Here is a 13822-nt window from a genome sequence, read left to right on the forward strand (position 1 = left end):
GTGGCCGTGATGCGAATGCAAGTCCTCAAGGAACCGAATAGATCAATTAATACATTTTAAGAGGTCATCAGACAGCTGCTAGATGGTGATGACTTTCAGTCACTACTGAACCAAGATGGATTAAGCTAATTACATTACCAGTTCCCTGAACCATCTCATTCTCTGTATGTTTTTGTGATACTCTGTGCTTTACTCTTTTGAACGTTTGTGTAGACAAAGGAGAAATACTCACCAAGGAATGTCTACAGATTAAGACCAACCTATTTTACAACATGCTGAGTGTCTTTCACACTGGTATAGCCCTTGGTTCTTTGTAGAGGATCTGAGGGATTTTGAATTTTCCAGTAGAGCACTTGGGTTGGTGTGTTATCAGAAGGGCCAGGGTGGAGTTTGAGCAGGAGGAGGGAGGAGAAGCATTTGGAACCGCTGTGGAATGCTGCATTAAAGAGAAGGTGTGTGTGGTTGGGATGTCCTTCTAATCGTCATGCTTCTTTCTCAGCTTGGTCTGGGTGCATAAATCCTCCCTTCCCTAGGGATGGTATCCTGCTTTCCTGACGTCAAGTGGGACAAACTCCTGTGGAAGGCAGTGGAGAGGCCAAATCTGGTCTTCCTTTCAAATTCAATTTTAGTACCTGCCTTGGAGAGCTGAAAGAGGGCGTCTTGCCATTCGCAGGCTCACTGATTTATATTCCCACAGGAAGACCCTCGATTTTCTGGCTGGGCTTTGCTGCAAATCATCAGCTAAACAAAACATTCTCACTTTTAAACAGCAAGCTTCCCAACGTAAAAACGTTGTCATTCTGATGAATTTTCCCCGACGTGCATTCAGCTCAGACCCAGCAGAAAGGTGTGCTCTGGGTCCCAACCCCTGGTCTCCAGCAGCAGGGACCATGAAGAACGTCTGACATGGAGTCCAAGGCTAGGCACAGCCTGGGCTGGGAGATCCTTTTTTCAGTTTTCCAAGTGAAGAACTGAGAGCAAAATTGTAGCTTATTTCTCGGGGTTGTAAAAGCCTACTTTCGTCTTCGGTCTTTTTTTACTAAAATGAACTCTATTGCTTTTTCCCTTCATTTTCCTCCTGCTTTTAGTTGATTTTTTGCCTGTGTTATTTCTTGTTCAACCAAATACTTGAAACAAAGGTAATTCAGGTACGTTCTGTGGTCAGCTATTTGGGATCATGGCCTAGGTGACCATAATGGTACTTTCTGGTTTATTGCCTGCTAATGCAGTTGTTTGAGGTTTTTCTTTTTCCTTTAACACGCAGAGATATTCCGATGCCACTAGTGAGCTCCGGAGTGGAGCACGGGAACCTGAGAGAGCTTGCCTTGGCCAGGATGAAAGATCTTGGGACACAGGTAAAATATTTGTCACTTGGTGTTGAGGGAGAGCTGCTTGGTAATTTCACACAAAGTAGCAGATCCTTTTTGAGAAGAAAGTAGTGACCAGAATATGATGTGATGATATCTTGGAAAAACTCTTTTTGTTTGACACATTTTGTTGGTTTTTAGTCTAGAATTTGCCCCCGTTCCTGAAGGTACTTGATAAATATTTTCTGATATTCAGGTTTTTAATGGAACGGCACCTTTTAAACCAGAGAGAAGGCAGGAGTGTTTATTTTTAATTTATGCTATTAGAAATTCTTCTTCCTTTCTCTTTCCCACGCATGCACTTACTTGACTAACAATTGGAAGAAAAGCTCTCAGGCTGAGGCCAGACAAGTCTTCAAAGAGAGATTTCAGCACAGACAAATGAGACTTGATATTCTTGATATTTCTAAGGTCAAATAAAAAATATGAGCAGGAGTGGAGAGGAGAGGAGGGAGGAAGTGCAGTTATACTTGAAGTCAGAGGCAGGTATGCGTTGCCAGCCGTGATGCTCCTCAGGAGGTCACTGTGGCAGTCAATGTTGGCTGTGCCCCATACAGTCTGCTCAGCCACAGTTTGAAGATCCTGCAGCCTCTGGTGAAGTTATGCCTGGGTTCTGCCTTTCTTGGGACCGGGACACCCAGCTCCATAGACGAAACATCACGCAAACCCCACTCTCCTTCACACAGTTCCTTTAGGGCTTTAATTGCTTTGGTGTCCTGGTGCAGAGGCAGATCCTCCCCACGACTGTTCCATACATGTGTATTGTGATTTAGTGCTCCCTCCCTCTAGCTCACCTTTCCTTAAAGAGATTTTAAGGTGTTACTGCATCCAGCAGGATGGGAAAGAGGCCAGCGTGAAGCAACCCAGACTGTAGTGAGAGCCTTGGTGTACTAGGAGGGATGCGAAAGCCAAATCCAGATGTGTGGCTGCGTGTGCTTCTGGATGAGTTAGATTTTGTTTTATTCTAATTGGGGCACAGGGGATGAGAGGGGAAGGCTTTGGAAAAAAGAAAGAAAACAGAAGTAAAGGAATGGTTTGAGGCAGTACAGTAATTACAGCTTTTGCAGATGTACACAAGCTAACCTTTAATCTCTTTGCTTAAATACCAAGGATACCGAAGAAGCAATAATAAAGGTTTCATCTGCTGTGCTGCGTATTGTGTACCTGTAGCCCCACATAAACTCACGCTGCTGAACTATGTTGTTGGTGTTTAACACGGATTGTTCTCTAGGCTACATGTAGCTCCCTACTGCCTTTGCCATCTCACTTGGATCTGGCAGTTGCGGTGCAAAAGATCAGCAAATAAACTCCAGACTGTCTTCCTTCCAGCTGGGCATTCTCTACCAACTTAATCTTTCCTGAGCTGATGCCCTGCACTTTCTCCTTAAATCATTCCTTCCAGACTCTCTCCAGTAGCAAGCCAGGATTTGGCAGACAGCTTTTCTGGCCGCAAAAGCTTCCATCCCTCCTGCTGGCTTTTCACTTCAAAACCAGGCAGGGGGGACAACCTCTGTGCCGCAGCTAAGCCTTTTCAATTGAGCTCTTTAGGGCTAATAGTGAACTCTTCCCTGGTTTTGATGCTAAAACCACTTCACTTGATCTGAACCTGATCAAGACCAGCTGGAGAAACGGGGATACCTGATCCATGGCGGTCAGGGCTGAGCCCAGTAACTGAGCTGAACCATTAAAGGGCTTGTCAAGCTGGCAGTCATCGCTGTGGGAAGACCCAAATCTGTAAAAAAAAATTGCTGCTGTGCAGATGATTATAGATTTTAATTTAGTGAGGCAGAAACACTGCAGCTGGTGGAATGAGGAACCAGGCAGTCTGCTGCAATATAGCTTGAAATACAAGGTACTGGTGTGATTTCCTTGTGTCAGAGGAGAAAACTAGAAATGTGCTTTGTCCTTTTTTCTCTTAGCTTGGAAAAGGAGAGAAGGCCAAGATGAGGAAGGGACTTGCAGAAATCATATATATATGCTCAGTAAAGATCAGCCAGCTGTGGCAGTTCTGGCTTATCCTGTCTTTGCAGAATGTCTCGGTGAGGAGTTTTTGAGGGCTGGGGATCAGGCGCGCCAACACCGCCACTGGTATTTGCGATTGCTGGAAATAAATTATTCCTGAGCAGCCTTGTTGGAGGCACAGGGTGCTGGCCTTTGTGCTTGCCAGTCACTGGCTGCAACTGGAGACATGCAAACGATAGATTGGGACACAGAATTTAAAGCCATCATCCAAGAATACATCGTCCTTTCTCAGGTCTGCGGCTCTCAATGAAGAGAGGGAAGTGCCCTGCTTTTTACTGCGCTGTTCGGGTAGTCAAACAATTGTAAAACAAAGAGTTTGCTCTAGAGTCGTGGCACTACAGTTTTGGCACAGCCCACTGTAACAACAAACAAACAAAAACCACTTTTTCCTGCTATTTGTGAGATTGTTGTTCTACATTGATAATGGTATTTAAAAGGATGGAGAAGAGCACAGGGCATAATATAGAGCTGTGCTTGTTGTGGACGTTCTGAGTTACTGTGTGAATTGGATTTTGACACCTTCTTTTCCTGTCTAAAAGTCTGGCTTTTGGAAACATACGGACAGGTAGGTGTCGTTGCTGATGGAGCAATTACAGCCCGTTGGTGAAGGCTGGCTTCCTTCCCTCCAAGTACAGCAGTGAATAACTGAAACTCAGCTGTTTTGGTTAAAAGCGTTGTGGCTGTGCTTGGCTGACAAAAGTTGGATTAACCTTTGCATTGGACTTGACAGTAGGCCTGCTAAGACGTGAATTCACACAGTCTCTGCACTAGGAGTATCACAACTGTTCACTAACACGAATCACTGCCAAATTGCTCAACTTCCATTGGTTTTGCTGATAAGCGCAAAAGGTTATGTGAGCTGTAACCCATCTCTTCAGCACTGAGCGTGGAGCTTTGTCTCCTCCCCTGTGTGAGTTCTAAGGGAGAGAAGATCTCTTTTGGCTGTCTGTTTTCTACTTTCTCCTGGACCCAAGCCTCTGTGGAGGCCAGATCAGCGTTAGCTTTACTTTCTTATATCTGAGTAGGTCTTCTGCAACAGTTCTTGTGCGATTGTTTAAAAGCAAGAAAAGGGTTGCTGAAAATCATAAACTGACTAGTTAAGGACTCTGGTGCCTTGGCATAGATTTTGCCAGTGTTAGATCTTTCAAGTGTAGGGTGAAAATGGATTATGCCAAAGTCTTTCTCTGCTTTTCTTTTATGGATGCTGACTTTCCCTCCAGACCCTGCTGTTTGTGAATCAAAGGGTACTTTTCCTCACAAACCATAATGGTTGCTTAGGGGATTGATTTTTACCAGCATGTCTTCCCATTTAGTACAAAGACCTCTTTCCAACATATATCAGGGATGGACTGGTAAGCGTTTATATATTGAAGCCTACCCGTTTGAAATTCAACCTCGCAACTTCATGCTATGTCAGCTTAGTTTTGAACCCAACGGTTGGCTGGAAATCCATGCGTTTCAGATCCTAATATTTTTCTCCCATGTATTTTTTCTCTCCCTTTCTTTTCCAAGTGTCGTGATGTAAGGACAAGAGAGGTTGGAATTCAAGAAATTCACCATAAAGTGAGACCGTATCAGGTAGGATTTGTCTGCTTTATAGAGCTTGCTTCAGACACAATTTGTTACTTGCATTTAATATGGAGGTTTTGGGATCCATTTGTTGAACATCCAGCCCTGCAGTTTGCCTTTGAAGCTGGATCCAGTTTTCCATTTATTTTCGCAGCAGCTTTGGATGTCTTCTGTTTGACTGCAGTCACATGTTGGAATTTATGGGCCACCATGTTCAACGAACTGACTACAGTCACCAGTTATTTGAGTATTTGCACTGCTGTAAAAAAATAAGCAATTCTTTTTACCACTTCTCAACCTTCCCTTTTCTCCCCCCCCCATTAAAAAAAATGGATTTGGAAAATAGCAAAACCACAGTATGTGCATGCTGAACAGGAATGAACATTTAGCAAGGTGAATTTACAGCCTTTTGTGTGAATGTGTATGTTTGTGTAGGCAAACAGAGCATGTATAAATCCACTTCTGCACATCTATCTGTATATATTAATGTCAGCAGGTCCATTGAGCATATAACACACGGTGTATTTTTCCTTCCTGAAATAGTTCACAAAAAGATTGCCGTGCTTATTTCATAGAAAGGAAAAGATACACTGCTGAACTTCAGGCATTCAGTTCAGGAAACTAATCCTCCATCTCACTCCAGTTACAAGAAGGGATCGATTCTTCCAGAGAGTGGCCAGGACGTCCATGGCCGTGTTGGGACCAAGGAGATGAGCTTTCTAACATCATATCGTGTAGGATCCATCTTAGTACGCACGTATGCTGTGCCATATAAATGACATCCTGGAAGTATTCTCTTCCTGTTCCTTTGCTGACAGCAAGGAGAGACTGCAGTGATTACAGAGTTTGTCCATCACATATTGTCTCTTCTTTCAAACATGAATTCTTTGTGCCAGACAGCAAGTACTGCCTCTCTCAAGTAGAAAGCTGTCAGAATGACACACCGTGCAGTGGGCACATACCCACTTTCTAAATGTGACTGACTAAACTGGGACTAATCTATGTGTCAACACAGAGATTCCTAGCAGAGGTCCTCTCACTTGCGTTTTGGAAGCTCTGCTGAGTGTTTAGGCGTCAAAGAGGCTCCAAGTTAGGTGCCAGAAGTAGCATGAATATTCTCCGAGCTTAGTATCTGAAAGATGTTCTCACTTTGCAAATCAGAGATTACTGGGAGCCATATTCTATTTTTCTCCTGCCATTATGTAGAGTCAGCTGGAGTGGAATATTTCCCATCTTGCTGACTGCATAACAGAAATCCAGCATGGAAATCTATAATGATCCCAAATAAATTATCTTGTTCTTAGTAGGTTTGTGCTGAGGCTGTACAGACTCATTTGTACCTAGGCCATGCAGCCTTTCTGCTCTTTCCCCGTTTCCTAATCTGTGGTCATTTCACAAAATATCTTCCAAAGATGCCTGTTGTCAGCAGTGCTAATCTAATTTAAATTGTAAATTTCTTGAGTAGTTAGCAAATAGCTTATCACAGGGTTTTCAAAGCAACATTATGTTGAATATTCCCTTTGTTAAACTCATCTATCTGAGTGGCAGGAGGATGTCATTATGTAGTCTTAGCAAAATTTATCATGACAGCAACCAAGAGAAAAATTCAGAAAATGGTATCATTTTTCATGAGCTTTAGACTAATGACAAGGTATGATGTTTTTCTCGGCTTTGTAAATAAACAACACATTCTCTTGATAAGAGAGACTATCATGTCAGATGTAAAATAAATTAATCGTTTCCTATAATTAATTACACTTTATGCAACTTCTTTCTGTTCAGGATCAGTAGGCTGTATGTATTTTTATAATGGTGATGGTGTGCCTGCTTTTAAAAGTCTTTAAAAAAAATCAATTTGAAGTAGATTACTTGCCTGTAGCTGGTTATTTACAGAGCTGTCTCTAAGCTCCCTTTTCAATTAGTGGCATTTCTCCATTGCAGCGGAAGGTATTCGCTTGCTCTCAGGATGGTTAAAGATGTATAGTGCTACGTAATAGCCTTAAAATGCTCTGGTGGATTGTTGCTGTAAAGAGAGGTTGGACTGACGGTTTTTGAAAGGCAAGGGGCAATGACAGCTCTGTTACAATTTCTGCTTTAACACTAATGTAGGTTCATATCTGTAAGAAGCTGCTGTTTCTGCAAAACAGGATTTTTTGTATCAAGACAATGATCTCAGTGTAGAGCCTTAGTGAGGGTAAGGCAGACTTTAAAGTAGGGAGTAGCTGCTTTAGGTCAAGTGTAATCTGCACCTGGGTTTTCCCTTTATTTGTCAAAGTAAGTTTAAGACAGACTGTACCAGCCATTTAATAGGTCTGCATATCGACACGGTCACCCACCCTAATGAGAATTATTCTTCCCCAGCACACGGGCTGGTTTAGATGAGGGACTGACATTGGGAATTGCAGCATGCAGCATGTGGCTGTGCACCGCCCGACCAGGAGGTGAGCAGGGCTGGCTGTTGCCAAATTTATACCAGTATCCCAGAAGGAGAAGGCTTTGTGCATCTCGTGAGTCGCTGCAAATCCTTTAAGGGGATTTTTTTATCCTAGGCCCCTCTGTTATGCCCAGTGGGGAGTACAAAAGACTTGATCCAAGACTTTTCTGAGCAGATGAGGTTGTCCGCTACGTGCTTATGATGCTATTAAAATACAAATAGTATAAAGCTGCCTGGTGAAGGTTCCTGCAGTCTTACTTCGTCTGTCTACCAGTGCCTTTTGGATTGGATAATGGCATAACTTCTAGGCCTACTGGACAACAAGCAATGGAGCCACGTTTACTAGTTTTTGTCCTCAGGAGAACTCAGAAGTCCTCAAATCTTGCTGCTTTGAACTCTCAGTATAGCAGTGTGTAATAACATTGTGTTTTTTAAATTAGCGTTAAGCTTTAACCTAACTGCTTGTCTGCAGTGGGTTCCCCATATGACACTAACAGCCCAATCTGGGTATTTCAGAAAATCTCATGCTCTCTTATTTTCCTGTACATTTCCATTTTACTCGTGGTGTTATGTACACAGGAGTAGATCTGGATCAGCCTGCGCCAGCCGTCCTTAGCAAGCTGGAGTGTAGCTGTGCTCCCAGAGAATTTGGCACATTGGCAGACATCTGTTCGGGCACTTACCCCGTGAGCTGTACGTCAGTGCTGAAATGAGCCCTGCTTCTGTAGTCAGTAAGGGATTTAATTGTGAGCTGTGTTCACCCAGGCTTCGTCATGGAGTAGAGCAGGCAGGCGACAGAATCCCTTATGGCTTTTCTGTAAACAAATCTTTAATTCATGGTTTTCTGGGTATTAGAGGATTTGCAGAAAAAAAAAATACAGATGTCATTTGCTTGAGTCTCTATAGTAGTACTGAGAAGAGCATGGCAAGGTATACACGGGGATCAATCCTGTATTGTGCCACCAGGAAGGAAAGGTTGGATACACCAGTGCCACGTTTGTGCACAGGGCATCCACTCCTGTTGGCCATTCACATTTGAATTCCTAAAGTTAAAGGAGTCTTTCAAAGTTGTGGAGTTATGTCTACACCATGGTTTTAGTTTTGCTCAGGGGTAGGCTTTTGAAATAAGTACTCTGATCAGTCCCTAACTTCAAAACCATCAGGAAACACAAAAACTTGATTGCTTTCAGATTAATTTAGAAGGTGCCTTCCAGGAGCACACCTAATGTACACGAGACATTAACGGGTGCCTAGTTCCTGGGGTGAGCCTAGAACTGAAAACCCCCAAACATGTTATGTGTGGGCATCAGGTCCTCAATACCACAAGCTAAGCAGGGGCTGCTGCCGCTCATCTGTTGAGCCAGGCAATGTGGGCAATAAGTTTGGTCTGCTTAGCAGCTGGTTGTTGCATGTGGGCAAGGAAGTCCCTGCAGCAAGGATGGGTCGCTGTTCCAGCCGCACCAGATCAATTCAGGGCACAAATAGAGTGACTCACGTCGCCAGAGATGTGACTTTCTTATCATCAGCAACAGGATACATCAAATTAACTCAGTGCTAACTCTGCTACAAATAAACGCAACTGCCGTTACGTGAGATTTGATCAGGTCTCGTGTTGCCGTGAGGAAGCTTGATTTTGTGTAGTTTTTTGGGTCCTGGGGCAGCTCCTTGATGATGCTAGGTCATGATAACATGAAAAAGACATTTTTCCTTCTTTCTGCTTTCTTCTCCGTCAGTTACTTTTTATAGCTTCTAGGTGCTTTGCAGAACCAATTTCTTCTACCCAAGCACGATCTTGTGCCCACAGTCAGCTCTCACTTTGCTTTTCCCTTCCACTTGTTGTGATCTTCAGAACCGCCTTTATGTAGATCGTTAGCAAAAACTGGATTTGAGGCAAGTGGTGTGTTGTTACTGGTCAGTTCTCAGGGTACCCGTCAGGGTCGGTTCGGTGTCTCCGGTACAATCTAAATGAGTAAGCAGGCACATCCTGCTGATTCCGTAAAGCACACATAATTTATGATGTGTTGCAAAGATTTCTGGAACTCAACAGACACTCAACCAACTGTTTCAGATCGACTCTTGTTGCAGTTTGCTCGTGTAGGTATATCCAGGGTGTTTGCTGGGAAAAAAAAACAGCTGATAATTAGTAAAGTTGACTGCTGCTTAGAAAACCCATGCTCTGTAGACAACTCAAGCTTTTTCTTATGCAAAGACATGGCCCTAAATGCAGGTTTAGTGAAGGCAGATGCAAAACCACTCATTCTACATTAGCTAAGTTGCTGTTGGAACTGAATTTCAATTACAGCAAGTCCCTTGGTTAGTCGAAAGAGTTGCTGCCCCCATTGATCTTGCAGTAATTATGAAAAGTAACTTAAGAATCACAGTTTTAGGTTGCTGACTTACAAACTGGCAGCCACGTGGGTTACCAGCCCTTCTGGAAGCATGCAAATAGGCATAGAAGACTAGTTCTGTCCCGTTGTCAAAAACGTTTCTGTTAAAGTGGTCCGTGTTTTTATCTTTAATGATTGCAGGAATATCAGTTCTTATCCAGTACTGCTAAAATCCATCTAGAATTAAATTGGCCTTTAAGAAAGCACTTCATGTTTTCTCTGAATCATAATAGTTTATGGATCCATGAAATTGGTTTCGGTCTGTTCAACATGTTACTTAAATATTTCTAAGTTTTTTTTTCTTTTCTCTTTTCCTCTTTGTATTCTTCACTGCTTCTTCTCTTCGACCAGATTGAATTGGTTAGAAGAGATTACGTGGCTAATGGTGGCTGGGAGACCTTCCTGTCCTATGAAGACCCAGAACAAGATATTCTCGTTGGCCTTCTACGACTGCGGAAGTGCTCCGAGGAGTCCTTCAGACCCGAGCTGAAAGGAGGTGTTTCCATCGTCCGGGAGCTGCACGTGTATGGGAGCGTGGTCCCAGTGAGCAGCCGGGATCCTTCAAAATTTCAGCACCAGGTACCTCAGGCCATCTTTATTTTTCATCTGTGCTTCTTTTTTGCACCTCACCCCTCCCAGTTTAATTAGAGAAGAATTTAATTTCATCTCCGAGGTTCATTCTTTGTTTGGAATACAGTCAACTGCAGTAAAAAAACAGAATCGAATCTAAGCTCCTTCTTGCATTTCTTGTGCTGAAATCCTGCTGTTTCTGAGTTTTTGCTAGTGTGATAGTGTTTAGGCAGTCGCTACTGCTCTGAGATAAAAAAAAAAAGCATGGCTGAATGCTATCGGCGTTACTCATGCCCATACAATACGAGAGCTCATTACCTGCTGCTAATTTGGCTTTCAAGTGCTAAGCAGCTCTGGTTCTGAGGTATCTTTCCTGTGATATCCTGTACTGTATGTACATCAGACTTCACTGCAAACTGAGTAAGAGCAAAACAAAGGGATACATCCATTGTGTCTTTTTATTTCCTCCTAAAATGGATCTTGTTCAATAGATGAATTTCACTTCTGAAATCGAAAGTAATTACAGATGGGGAGGCGAGATTTTTTTGGTCCTTCCCAGTTTTCCTTCAAGGGAACATTTACCGAACGAGAGAATATTTATCTTAAAATGCAAAGAATGGAGTGGAAAGCTGTGTTTCTGATTCCTTGCAGTGAGTTGTATGAAAATTGCACATTATCCTTCTGCTGCATGTAACATGCTGTGGCTTGCGGTGAGCAAAAATGTGAATTAAATTTTGCCCTGGTAGATTTTGAACCTTTCAACTGAGCTTTTAAAAAAGCAATCAGTTTGTCCTCGGTGCCAGAACTGCTCAGGGCTGATGTTTTAAATTAACTTCCTTGTATTTATTAATCTTTCCCTGAGTATATGTGTTAAGATGCGGTTTCGTTGGACGCTGATGACGTATAGCCGTAATGCAGTGGCTGGTTTAAAAATAATAATAAAGGAGCAGTGAATTTATCCACTGCAAAACAGCTAACATTTCAAAATTTTGGAAGGAAAAAGTGGTCGTCAAAAAGTATTAAAAAAATAAAAAGTAAAAAAATCAATTGGAAGTGGCCAACTGCAAACCTTAAAATAGGCTGGAAATTGAAATTTCATGGCATATGACGCACTGATGTTCATTCAGAGTTGTCAGCGTTCAAGAGGTTAAGCAGAAAACGTCTTTTGATGTTGCGGGGACAATTTCTGATTAGAAGAACATTTTAGAATGAAGAATTTCTGTGTGTTATTTAAAAATGCCTGTAAGTGTTAAGTGTTTTTAGAATTAAATCACATCCACTTCTGTTTCAACACAGCCTGAGTCTGTACACCATGTCAGGAAAAGAGATGAACAAAGAGCCAAGGATAGTTCCTGCATCCTAATGTTAGAAGTGAATTAATCCCATCAATTATTGCCAGATATATAAGACAACTAAGTTGTTAAATAGAGTGGAAAGGCTCTTCCCTTGTTTTGAAGCATTATTTTGATTCCAGTAGCACCCCTGCTGTGCAAGATTTCCAAACATAAATAGAGGTGTGGATCTGGTCCAGAATATTAACGTGATCTTCTGCAATTCTTTTTGCTTTGGCATCTTTTATTTCACGAGCTGAGCCTCGTAGGTGTCCCACGAGCTCTGGAGGGCGGTGTGGGTCTGCAGGAGGCACGCAGGTGACTTGATGCAGGCCGTGACACTCAGACAAGCCTGGTGGCCACTGCGTGCTTCAGTTCTTCAGCCTGAAATGGGCACGGTAACAGCTCCTGGCTCCCAGAGGGGCAGTGGAAATTAAGATTGTGAGGCGCTAAGGCAACAGTTATATCAGAAAAGCCAACAGCAGCTCTAGGCACATCCACTACAACCGATGTCCCTGGCCAGAATTGCACTTTGACAGTATAGGCACCTGCATCCAGTGCCCGTGCTCCATATTTAATCCCTAGCATTAGGCCAGGTCCAGCAAGGCAGCCATCCAGATGGATGGCTGTGTTTGGGCTTGGTAATTTCAGCAGGATAGACTTTGCAGCACGAGGAGTCATGGGACGCGCACCAAGTTGACTTAACCTTCACTGCATTTAACTTCATTCTGTTTCTGCCACTGCGAAGCTGCCAGGCACTAGAGCTGCGTGTGGATAATTTCATGTTCTGAAAAAGAAAGAACCGAAAACTGGGAAAGCTGCATGGTAACGTTCAGTGTTTGTACACCTCTGTGCAGGACTCTTCCCAAGCCGCTGTACTTTGCCCTCTCCTGCAATAAGATTCTGATCATTCCTGTGCCTGAACATAGGTCTGTTGGAAATGTACTAATGCTTACATCCTGACCTTGCTTATACTTTTCTATTTTTACAGAACTTATATTTTCTTCCTGTTATTTCTCCTGTTACAGGGATTTGGTATGTTGCTCATGGAGGAGGCAGAAAGAATAGCCAAGGAGGAGCATGGGTCATGGAAAATTGCTGTAATTTCAGGTACCTTTGCTTTATCCTTTTTTTTTTTTCATCTTAATCTGAAAATAAACCCACTACAGCTAGCACCACTGCTGTGAACATTCATCGTATTAGCTTGAAAATGAGCATCAGCAGATGCTTCTTAGTAATGGAGTCAAATTCCATCATAGCTTTGTCCAGTACAATACTATTATCGTAAGCAGCATACCAGAGGACGCGCTGCAGGGATCCATCCTGCTCTTAGTGCCGAAGGAGACAGACTGCGTGACCATGGGTGGCTTCCTCCTCCGAAGGCTGCTATTTCTGAACTCGCTGATTTGGCCCCGTCACAGGTTGTTATTGCTGAGGGCTGCTTTCCAGAGTTTGTGAGGATAGAAAATTGCCAGGCTCCATTTTCGAGCCTTTCTGCAAGTACCGTCATTAGGGTGGACAGATGTGCTTTTAGGATACATTAAGCATTATCATGAAGAAGCGAGCTGTATAAGAAAGAGCTGCAGCCCTTTCTCCTGTTTCATTTTCAAGGCATTGTGACTAAAAAGAGTGGCATCAGCTCATAGTGTGTGCGCGCGCGTGTGTGTGAAGTCAAGGTCAGAACTACCTTTGTGCATTAATTTATTCCTATATTAGCAGTTACGGTAGTTACAGAAAGCTTTTACAGGTTCTATAACAGAGGAAGCTGGTAAATTGTATGGGGAGAGAAACTCTTATTGGCCTAAGATTCATTTGTGCTTTGGGACTTGACAAGAAGAGCTGTAACTTAGGCCTTTTAAAAAAAACAATAATCCTCTCCCTCCTCACCAAACGCCACTGAAAAGCAGCAAACCACAGATCTGATCCAAGCTGCCGAGTGCTGAAGCGAACAGCCTTTGTGCGTGTTTCCAGCTGTGTCATGTCACGGGGTGTAGGATAGCTGAAGTGAGCTGTCTCAACAAGTACTTGTGACGAGGGCCAGAGCCTGAGTGAGGACAATGCGCCGGCAGTAGCCAGATGCTTCAAGATAATTCTGTATTCTCTAGATTTCCCTGTTCCTTCTTTTCCTAAGACACAGGCCAC

At 43.1% G+C, this 13822-nt stretch overlaps 1 protein-coding gene across 2 annotated transcripts in view; it reads left to right on the plus strand.

Moving 5' to 3' along the window:
* ELP3 (elongator acetyltransferase complex subunit 3) overlaps positions 1–13822 on the plus strand; it is a 94128-nt gene that overhangs the window by 52753 nt on the left and 27553 nt on the right. For both annotated transcript variants that reach the window (XM_066995134.1, XM_066995133.1), the window contains exons 11-14: positions 1265–1355; positions 4902–4967; positions 10131–10358; positions 12709–12790. In XM_066995134.1, the coding sequence (XP_066851235.1) occupies positions 1265–1355; positions 4902–4967; positions 10131–10358; positions 12709–12790 (467 nt within the window). The remainder of the gene's footprint in view (positions 1–1264; positions 1356–4901; positions 4968–10130; positions 10359–12708; positions 12791–13822) is intronic.

Source organism: Anser cygnoides, chromosome 3 (assembly GCF_040182565.1).
Source record: "Anser cygnoides isolate HZ-2024a breed goose chromosome 3, Taihu_goose_T2T_genome, whole genome shotgun sequence".
NCBI lineage: Eukaryota > Metazoa > Chordata > Aves > Anseriformes > Anatidae > Anser > Anser cygnoides.